This window comes from Tachypleus tridentatus, chromosome 3, assembly GCF_004210375.1.
Source record: "Tachypleus tridentatus isolate NWPU-2018 chromosome 3, ASM421037v1, whole genome shotgun sequence".
Lineage (NCBI taxonomy): Eukaryota > Metazoa > Arthropoda > Merostomata > Xiphosura > Limulidae > Tachypleus > Tachypleus tridentatus.
The window spans coordinates 15,671,370-15,682,884 of record NC_134827.1 but is presented as its reverse complement, the minus strand read 5'-3'; the positions used below and the strand labels follow the sequence as shown (position 1 = coordinate 15,682,884).

At 32.7% G+C, this 11,515-nt stretch overlaps 1 protein-coding gene across 1 annotated transcript; it reads right to left on the bottom strand.

Moving 5' to 3' along the window:
* Nucleotides 1-5,788: 5,788 nt before the first annotated feature.
* On the bottom strand, nucleotides 5,789-6,887 carry LOC143246417 (endochitinase-like). Its single transcript, XM_076493091.1, has 2 exons — nucleotides 6,794-6,887; nucleotides 5,789-6,073 (listed from the first exon to the last, which is right to left on the bottom strand). The coding sequence occupies exons 1-2, from the start codon at nucleotides 6,843-6,845 to the stop codon at nucleotides 5,910-5,912; spliced, it is 216 nt and encodes a 71-aa protein (XP_076349206.1). The 5' UTR covers nucleotides 6,846-6,887; the 3' UTR covers nucleotides 5,789-5,909.
* Nucleotides 6,888-11,515: the final 4,628 nt, after the last annotated feature.

Below are 11,515 nucleotides of genomic sequence, written 5' to 3'. Positions count from 1 at the left end.
ATCAAGACTTTAAAAGAATGTAGATCTTGTTACAACAAATATTTCAGAAGTTGAAGGATATTAACGAACGTTAGATCTTATTACAACAAATATTTTAGTAGTTGAAGGATATTAACGAATGTTAGATCTTATTACAACAAATATTTCAGTAGTTGAAGGATATTAACGAATGTTAGATCTTATGACAACAAATATTTCAGTAGTTGAAGGATATTAACGAATGTTAGATCTTATTATAACAAATATTTCAGTAGTTGAAGGATAGTAACGAACGTTAGATCTTATGACAACAAATATTTTAGTAGTTGAAGGATATAAAAGAAGGTTAGACCTTATAAGAACAAATATTTTAGTAGTTGAAGGATATTAACGAACGTTAGATCTTATGACAACAAATATTTTAGTAGTTGAAGGATATAAAAGAAGGTTACATCTTATAGGAACAAATATTTTAGTAGTTGAAGGATATAAAAGATGGTTAGACCTTATAAGAACAAATATTTTAATTGTCGAAGGATATAAAATAAGGTTAGACCTTATAAGAACAAATATTTTAGTAGTTGAAGAATATAAAAGAAGGTTAAACCTTATAAGAACAAATATTTTAGTAGTTGAAGGATATAAAATAAGGTTAGAACTTATAACCACAAATATTTTAATAGTTGAAGGGCATGAAATAAGGTTAGAACTTATAAACACAAATATTTTGGTAGTTGAAGGACATGAAATAAGGTTAGAACTTATAACCACAAATATTTTAGTAGTTGAAGGACATGAAATAAGGTTAGAATTTATAACCACAAATATTTTAGTATTTGAAAGATATAAAATAAGGTCAGACCTTATGACCACAAATATTTTAATGCTTGAAGGACATGAAGCATATAGAAAAGACTGGGATTATTTAATGAAGAGAACAACCAGTATTCGGTGAAAATTCTTTATTTCCTTATTGTTACGGCCCGGCATGACCAGGTGGGTTAAAGTGTGCGACTTGTAATCTGAGGGTCGCGGGTTCGCATCACCATGGCACCAAACATACTCGCCCTTTCAGCCGTGGGTGCGTTATAATGTGACGGTCAATCCCACTATTCGTTGGCAAAAGAGTAGCCCAAGAGTTGGCGGTGGGTGGTGATGACTAACTGCCTTCCCTCTAGTCTTACACTGCTAAATTAGGGACGGCTAGCACAGATAGCCCTCGAGTAGCTTTGTGCGAAATTCAAAAACAAACAAACAAACCTTATTATTTCACCTTAAAGTAGACACTGCTTGAGCTGGGTTATATGTGATTTTGAGGAAACTGTTATCTTCAATAAATAGATTAAAAATAACGAATAGACGAAATGTTTTCGTATGCTGAGATTTAGTTTAAAAGTACTGTTATAACTGACGGATCAAATATCTGCTACATACTGAAACAGTTTGGGACTAATTTTACATACCTCATATTTTTTAAAGTCAATAAATTATTTCTGCAGTAACTAATTATTAATAAAGTTATGTATAAGATAAGTAACTTACCTTTCAATGAAACTATCATAAGTAAATAAATATGTCGTTGAGAAACGTTAAACAAGGAAGAGAAATTCAATACAGTTTGTTTTTTATATGTTTTGAAACCTAGTAGTTAACGATTTTAGTAATAAACATGTTTACCTAGTTTTATAAATTTGTTTGCTTTTATCACAATTCAACTATTTTTCGTTCTAAATGAAAAATCCTTATCAAAAACTTCAATCGATGTTTATATTACAAAACGTTGGCTTTTTTTTCTTATTTTATAGTTACAGATACTAGCATCATCCATCCGATGTTAACTTGATTTTTTATTGTCACACAATCCGCTTTTGTAATCACTTTTATTAGTTACACAGAGTTTTGTGATTACTAACAAAATTGTAAAGTCGTCAGCTGCCAAAAATTCTAAAGTTAGCAAGGAAAAAATAAAACCTCTTTGTACGTTAAAATGATTTTAAGTTGGATGGATGTTTTGGTATGTTTCTGAGGTTCTACAATAAATGGTCAAAAAAGTAAATAGTAATCTTCTCTGAAAATCTAATAACACACGCCATGACTCGTTTTTGTCCCTCCGATGAGACAGTTGTAAGTTATAAGATTTAAATCCGGGTTTCGATTCCCCACGTTAGACAGCAAATAATTCAATGTGACTTTGTTAAAAATAGCAAGTAAAAGAGCAAACAAACATATTAATTATTTCCAAAACATCTGAGAGATTTAATTAACATTTACTTTCAGAGCTAATTACACAAAGCAAATAAAACAACAACTGGTAAATCATGTACAAAACGTGTAAATTGTGACTTGTAATAAGATTAAATTCAAGCAAAATGATGTTTAATGTAGCAGGACGATTCCTCATCTCTCTTAAAAAGATAAATATTTTTATCATTGAAGCATGATAGATCTAAATATATACACAGTAACCGTGGACACAGTAAATAAACCGAACATTAAAAATAGAAATTTTATGGGTTTGTTCTCCATCTATTGTACTACATCATAGCACAGTAACACAGTTACTTGCTGAGAATTTACCTTGCAATTGACAACCAATAATTAACATTAATTTCTGATCAAAGCAAGCTATCTAATTAGATTAAAACTTAAAATCAACATAGTAACGATAATAGTTAATTAAATATATTTTTCTTACGCTTCTACTTATAAAGATCACACTGCATTGTTTCATTAGTTGGACACCATAGCTGTTAACCCTATTTTCAGCCATATGTACTCAGTAACATCTTACGAGGTTCATCCAGGTTAGGAGATTTATGTTAGTCCTAAATACATATACTAGGTTAAAAATGCATAACAATTACTGTAATAAAAGTACAATAATAGAAAAAAATAAAAATATTATAACTAGATATATTAACATTCTGATGGATACTGTTCATGAAAGTAACAGTAAAGGAAGACTAGAGTAATATTACACTCGTTGTTAGTTTCAGGTTCTGTTTATATTAACTGAACAATCTCATAACCGTGTATAAGCAGAGCTTTTCACAGTCCTATCTGAAATCTTCTCATGACCAATGAAAACTCTTAAAATGCTTCTGACAGCGGTACATATTACTATATAGATGTGGAGTCCAGTAGAAGATAGGTACCAATAGTACCGCCAAAAACTAATGTTTATAAAGACACAAAGTAATAAAAGGGATTCAACGACTGTCGGGAACCTACATTGAAAAGCTAGAATACGGATACTCTAATTGAAACACAATCATGTTAAATTTAAACGACCCGGTATGGTCAGGTGGGTTAAGGCGTTCGACTCGTAATATGAGGGTCGAAAGTTCGAATCCCCGTAACATGCTCGCCCTTTCAGCTGTGGGGCGTTATAACGTGGCAGTCAATCCCACTATTCGTTGGTAAAAGAGTAGCCCAAGAGTTGGCTGTGGGTGGTGATGACTAGCTTCCTTCCCTCTAAACTTACACTTCTAAATTAGGGACGGCTAGCGCCGATAGCCCTCGAGTAGCTTTGAACAAAATTAAAACAAACAAAACAAAAACAACAAGTGTATATATAAGCTAGAATTCGAATACTCTAATTGAAGCACGATCGTATTAAATGTAATAAAAATAATGCACTTAAATAAGATATGGAATATGTCTAACACAAGAAAAAGTTGTTTTTATATCACAAATTAAAACCACAGACAAACACATGTGTGTATGTATGTGTACTCTCGCACACGTGCGTGTCATTGTAGGTGTTACCGGTAGAGCTCCAAGAGATAAAAAACCTACAATTGGGTATTGTTACTTATCCATGTGAGCACGTGTTTTACGTGAATCAATGTGGCGATAAACGATATAGAAAAGAAATTTGACCATCGTTGTAGCTCCTAGGAAAAGGAGTATTATTACTTATCTTATCCACGTACCTGTGCACAGGCGCGTGCGCAATGTTTTAATGAAGCAAACTAGCGAAAATTCACTTCTAAGAAAATGATTCCTTATATTACAAATATAAATCACAGACCGCAAACACGCACGTTTAAGTGTGCGTGCGTGCACCTGTGTGTCTGTTTGATCAACATAGATAGTTTTAAGAAAAAATAACCTAGAAACCTGAAATTTTGAAATTCTCCACCTCACTAAGTGGGCCCTGATGGTATTTACTTGAGTATTACTTATCTTATTCACGCGATTGCGCACATGCGCTAGCGAATCCTTTTAATTTAATAGGGTAAAATAGCGAAAACCTCAATAGAAAGGAAGCTGTTCCTTATATAACAACTTCTGATGTATAGAAAAGCCAGTGTCTCTTTTGTAACAATGTATTTGATCAATGATTTTTATGTCATGTTGCTTACCAACAAAAATATGTAGGTTATACTTTTATGCTAAAATTGATTCATAATACATACACTGACATAGCCAAATAAAATACATCAACGGATACTTTTGCTAGTAGCTACTACTAACTATGTGTGTGTGTATATATATATAAATAGTAGATATTCCTCTGTAGTGTCCCCGAGAATGTTCTGTTTCAAGAGTACATAAAATCAAAATTAAGAGTAGCAATTTTTTTACTTCTTGTTCTTGTTGTAGCCTATAAGATGCATAATGTTTCTCGTGATTCATGACCTGCGTACGTTTCACTGACGACACGACAGTATTACATCTTTAAACGTCTCTTATTCGACAGCATTTCAATGTCTACTGACTGACTGATAGACAACGCACGACTATACAGCAAGTAGATAAAATTAATGGTGATCAGTATACTGTAGAGGTTTAGTATTATCTTAAATAATTTCTAAGAAATTAAAATATAAAGAGGAAAGCTTGCAAAAGGCCGAGATATTCAGCAAAACATTTCAACCTGCAATTAGTAACAGGAATATTGTTGATTTTCTCTTAAAACTGAAAGAATTTTGTGTTTCAAAACGATAGCAAAATTCTCGATTGAGAACGTTTCAAATGGGCTTACAAGTTCTGTCGAAGAAGTCTTGTAATACAGAACAAAGTATATTGTACCTAATAAGCTATGAGACTAAAATAAGGATTCTAACACAATTTATTTCTATCATTTACACTTGAAAATTAAAGGTTTGTAACATAACTTGAAACTGTATGATTTATTGAAAGCTTTGAATTTCAATATTCGATTAATTATGCTGATATTTTAATCCAGGTTGCGCTTTATTCTTAGTGATAGAGCTTTTCTTCAGAGTAAGTTATTGTGTCTAAAACCTGTTCGTCTGTTTCAAGAAAACCTTGATAATTAGCTGTAAGACTATTATCAATGTTTCTCTCGACAAGCGCGACTTCTGTGCAAAGTTTTATTGTGGTCTTTCTTCCCATTACTTTCATAAATTCCATGTCGACCCAATATCAACCTGCAACTCGTGGGTTGAAGTTAACTCCTGTTGGAACCCCATGTATCTTTTGGAAGATATGTTGGCCGAATTGTACAAATGTTTTCAAGTGTAAAAATACATAACTTGAAATGATTCATTTAATGTGAAACAACAGTAACTTTAATAATTAAGTAACATTACTTTAGAAACGTCTTGTTTAGTAATGTAAATCATTAGTCTACCAGAATTATTAAAAGGTTTTGAAACTGTTGATGAAGACTATTTTTAATTTAATCTATAGGAAAGCTAACGTAAGAATAACCTGACCATGACCGAAGATGGTCGAAACATTGTTCGCTCCTCTAATAGAGCTTTCTGTACCCATACTAGCCGTTTTTAAATATATAATGTACTGTACTAGTTGATTCATTGGAATTAGACACTGCATGTAAAGATGTTTCTCTTGTTTATTGGAATACCAAATGTTCCAGTTTAAGGACTGAAAGTAAACTTCAAAATTAGAAAGCATTTTTTTTTGTAGCAGAACTAGAAAGAATCGACTATTATCTCTCAGCAATCTCCATAATCACAAGTGCGAAGAGAAGGATTGAAGAAAAATCCAGTGGGACATTTCATCAGATGTGGAGTACGGCCCTTACAGAGGACGTAGTATCGACAGTCATATTCAAATCGGTACACCCCATTGTCTGCTGGACAGTAAAGTGTCATTACACCTAAAAAGCAGAGAATGTATGAAACTAACTGGAAATTACCACAGAAACTCTACTTCCTGTTTCATGAAGTAAATATTATATTTTGTTCTTTAATGGTATATAAAGAAGAAATACTGATTTAACCAACATTATCGATACAGTTTTATAGATTTTTGTAATGTATCGTCTCTATAGGTGTTCAGAACAACACGTATTGTGTGTAACATTATTTCGATAACTGGAAAACACTAACAGCGACGATCAGCCAAATATCAGTCAGTAATTAGAAGATAAATATACCAACATGTAAAAAAATCACTGAGTTAATAGAAGAAGCCAATCATAACAAACATGTGAAAAACAACTCAGGAAGTAAGAGGAGGCATGTCAAACATCGAGCGTGATTGGTCATTCACACTAACATAAAATCTGACAAATTCAACACGTGAAACATGAACTTTAGTGACCATTCACCTTAATAACAACATAAAAGTCTCATCACGAACCAAAATGTTGAACATAGAATAATTCTGACCACTCACTTTGGTAACAACAGAAAAAGCTTTCACAAACCAGCACATGAAACATCAAGCATGAGAGGTCGGTCATTCACAAGAAACTGACCAAAACCAACTTCTGAAACATCAGGCATTAGCAACCACTCATCTCTCATCTTGAAAACAACATAAAAAGCTGGCCACGTAATAATATGTAAAATATTAAACATTGGTGTTCACTCACCTTGATAACAACACAAAAAGCTGACCACAAACAAAAGTAATATTTGCTTCATGTTATCTAACCCTCTAGAATGACACAAAGTAGAAAAGAAAAGAGTGTTGGCTATATATTCATTTTGTTTATCTTTTTACCTTATTAACCAGCTGGTTTTTTCGAGGTTATTCTCGTCAGTTGATTTTCCAAACCGGATATTTTAATCTTAGTAAATCTTTATGTTATCAACTTTGAAAGACTCTGACTTGTGCTCTGTAATAGTACTCTTGTACTGACAATAATGGTCTTTTATAACGTATGTTCATCCACTCATTATCTGTTTAGTACCATCAGGTATAAAAATAAAGTAAGGTGTTATAAACTGAGGAATTTTGTAAATTTTGAATTTTGTAAGTAGTTTAAAATACAGAAACTTTAGAATGACATATCAGACGTATTCGATAAGGAACAAAATGTCTAAGTCAACGATTTAGATTTTAAAGTCCCATGTTTCACAGGCATAGTATACTAGTAGACATAATATCCATGTAATCGTATTAAAATATTAGCAATCAGTGCGTTCGAAGGAAAGCGAATAATTAAAGTATCTTAATGAACAGCACAGTTTATTGTCTATTTTATTTCAATTATTTATTATTGTTGTTATGATAACACTTTGTTATATTTAGGGTTTAGTGTTTTATTACATTAGATTCAGTGTATTATTATGAAATTATTTTACTGTGAGAAGTGGAATCTTGTCTTTTATTGCATTTCGTGTTTTTCTCTGTAACACATATGTATAGTGATCATTCTGTGTTAATATGTGGTGTATAGAAAACAGGTGATTACATCTTCTTGTTACATCATGTGTAATCCATACTTATGATGAGTATCCTGTAATGTTATCGTGTCATTTGTTTTTGAACTTCGCGCAAAGCTACTCAAGGAATATCTGTGCTAGTCGTCCCTAATTTAGTAGTATAAACCTTGGGCTACTTTTTTACCAACGAAATAAGAGTTTGATCGTAACATTATAACGTCCCAACGGTTGAAATGGCGAGCATATTTGGTGTGACGGCGATCTTAAGATTACGAGTCGAGCGCCCTAACCACCTGGCCATGCTGCTGCCTATCGTATCATATATATAAACGAAAACATGATTAACTGTTTTTAACTCCTGTGCAACGTATATGTATAGTGAGCATCTTGTGTTATTGTATGGTATATATCGTACAATTTATATTGTTAAATGACAGTGAAAAAAATAATGCTTTGCTTCAACTGTTTATTAACGCGTGTTTAATTAAAGCAAGATATCACGATACCTAATAAACAATTATGTTTCTAATCAGTTTTCAAAGTTTAACAGAAATGCTAAAGGCGCAAATTTCAAACAACTAGTCACAACTTCAAATATGAAAATAAATCTTTATATAAGAACAAAAGAGTTATTTTCTAAGAATCTATCATAGCCTTTTCACATTCTGTATGTTCACAGATAAAAGGTTTAGTGTCAAAGAATAACACCAGGAGGAATATCGCCATGTTTGAAGTCTGTTTTTGCAGATTTCATGATTTAATAATGCTATTTTTACGGTACGTGCACGTGGGATGAAAGTTCATGTCAGAGATCCCAAGTTATATCGTCCCTAAATTGGAACTACTGCTCAGAAGGAAGGCATCCAATCAACAACACCTGCTACGGAACTACTGCTCAGAAGGAAGGCATCCAATCAACAACACCTGCTACGGAACTACTGCTCAGAAGAAAGGCATCCAATCAACAACACCTGCTACCACAAGTCTTTGGCTTTTACTCGATTACATAGGTTGAGTGTTACCCTTGTAATACACCATAAGTTGAGTGTTTTATATGAACTGTCGTGTTTAAACTGATTGTAGAAGGATATCACGTGAACCACCATTCAATAAAACAAAAGACAATAATAACCAACAGGTGAAAAATCACCCGGTAAATAACAGAAGAAAGCCACGACCAACAAGTGAAACATCATGTGGAAAACATTTGATGTTGATTGCTATTAAGCACAAACCTACGAAAAGGGCTGCCTGAGCCCTGCCCACCACGGGTATCAAAACTCGGTTTCTAGCGGTATAAGTCTGTAGACATACCACTGTGCAACTGGGAAACCTGTAAATAGAAAAAGACAACTACGATCAGCATGTGAAACATCATCTGGTAAATAAAAAAAACACAACCATGAACAGCGTTGGAGATATGACTCAGTTAATGGAAAAAACAAACTATGATAGGCTGATCAAAAAGTATTGGAGCATAATCCGTATAACAGTAGAGAGGAAATATTTTCGTAAAATAAAAAGTAGAAAAAACCAAGTCCAAAACCCCTTCTCATATTAAGCTTTGAGTGTGTGTGTGTGTGTGTGTGTGTTTTCGTATAGCAAAGCCTCAAAGGGCTATTTGCTCAGCTCACCGAGGTGAATCGAACCCCTGATTTTAGCGTTGTAAATCCGGAGACATACCGCTGTACTAACGGGGAACATTAGCTTCCATTTTAAGGTTTTTATCAACAGTAAAACCGGATCTCTGGAGATAATAGTTGCTTGCTTTTTTTTTAGCTTCAACTTTGGATGTCTTTATGGATTCTGTTAATTTGTTGTTTATTTCATTTTGTAGATGTCTTACGTGATGATTGTGTCGAAATACTATACTGTTGATAGTGAATATATGTGTCTTATAAGGCAGGTTTGTTCTCTCTTATCAACCGAAATACTTCACTGTATATACTGTATGTTTATATCCTATGACGTGGGTTTGTTTACTATTACATCCCAAAATACATACTATAAATATTGTACGCTTATATCTGATGACAAACATATTACATTTCTATATTTCATTTATATTTACATGGTGACTACTTTGTACTGTTACATTGTATATTATCTATTTAGTTATTGAACGTCTTATAATATATGTAAAAACATCCATTCTACTTCCAACACAGAACATCTAGTTACTGAAAATCTTGTGAGATATGTGGAAAATTTCACATTGTGTCTGATTTGTATTTATATTAACTTGTTTAGAGTATAAATCTCATGAATACCTTCGGTATTTTGAGTCGTTACTTCCCATTTTAAACATTTATTTGCTAAATACCTTGTGAGATATGTATAAATGCTCACACTTAGACCACTTTGTTCTACTATTTTCTGTCTTCAACATTTAAACATGAAATACCTTGTGAGATTTGTATAAATGTTCACAGTTTTATCACTTTGTTCTACTGTTTCCTGTCTTCAACATTTAGATATGAAATACCTTGTGAGATATGTATAAATTATTACCCTTTGACCACATTGTTCCAGCAGATAGCTCGATGTGGCTTTGCTATAAGAAAACACATATAAACCACATTGTTCTACTAATTCCTGTCTTAGACATTTAGATATGAAATATCCTGTGAGATATATAAAATGTTCACACTTTGATAACTATGTGCTCCTACTTCCCGAGTACAACATACAATTATTAAATACTTTATCAAATATGTAGAAATGTTCACATCGTGATTACTTTGTGCCTCTAGTTTCTATCTGTAGTATTTAGTTAGTTAACTCTATATAACGTATGTGGAAAAGTCGATATGGTGATTACCTTCTTCTACTATCTTTTTTATAGAACATTTTCTTATTGAATATCTTGTTAGGTAAATTAAAACATTCACATGGAGTCTTCTTTACACTATAAATTTCTGTCTACAACAGTTTGTTATTGAATACCTTGTGATATATGTCAAAACGTTTATACTGCGTCCCGTTATTTCACGTCTGAAACGTTCAGCTATTGAATATCTTGTGTGATGTGTGAAAAAGTTCACACGGTGACTGCTTTGTGCTTCTACAGCCTGTCTAGGTCGATTAGTTATTGAACACCTTGTAGCCATTTTAAGATCTGTTGAAATATTCGAACGATGACTTTTTGTGCCACTATTTCCTGTCTAATCCAAGCAGTTACTTATTGTACAACCTTATCCACGTTGTACCGCTACTTTGAGTCCAGACCATTTGGTCTTTGGATACTTTGTGAGATATGTAGAAACACTGAAATGGTAACTTTTTGGTGCTGCCATCTCAAGTTTAAAATGTTGTTATAGAATACATTGTTCTTTTCTTGCGTGTTTGGAAATGTTTATATAGTTTAAATACTCACAATCTTGTCGAATGTTTAACAGTGGTGAATCCTCAATAGTCGCGGCTGTATTTAGATGTCAAATTGGTTAAGAGGTGGAAGTAATAGTTTTACTTGAAAAAGAATCAAAAAATTGAAAGACATTAATGGGTCTCTATACTGGGGCTAAACATACACAGTTTGGTATCTTTATTCTGACGCAGTCACCGGTCTGAAAACAACATTTGATCACCTGCATGTTTTTTCCAAACAATACTATCTTCGGAGTTTTTTTTATTTTTTACAAAAGGCTGTAAAATAGGTTATCTGTGGTATGTTTATAGCAGGAATTGATGCTTCAATTTTAGTTCAGTTGAAAGCTACAAAAATGATATATTCTAAATTCATGCCATATACATCAGTGAAAATACTTACGAAAATCACATGTGACACACACTTATATAAGAGTCACATGCAATGGGTAATTGAATCCAGTTGGTCATTTTATTAGTAGTACAATATTAGAGAAAAACAAAAGGAAAGTGAGTATTATTTGTTTAAACATAGCAGTACAGTACACTTTATACAATAT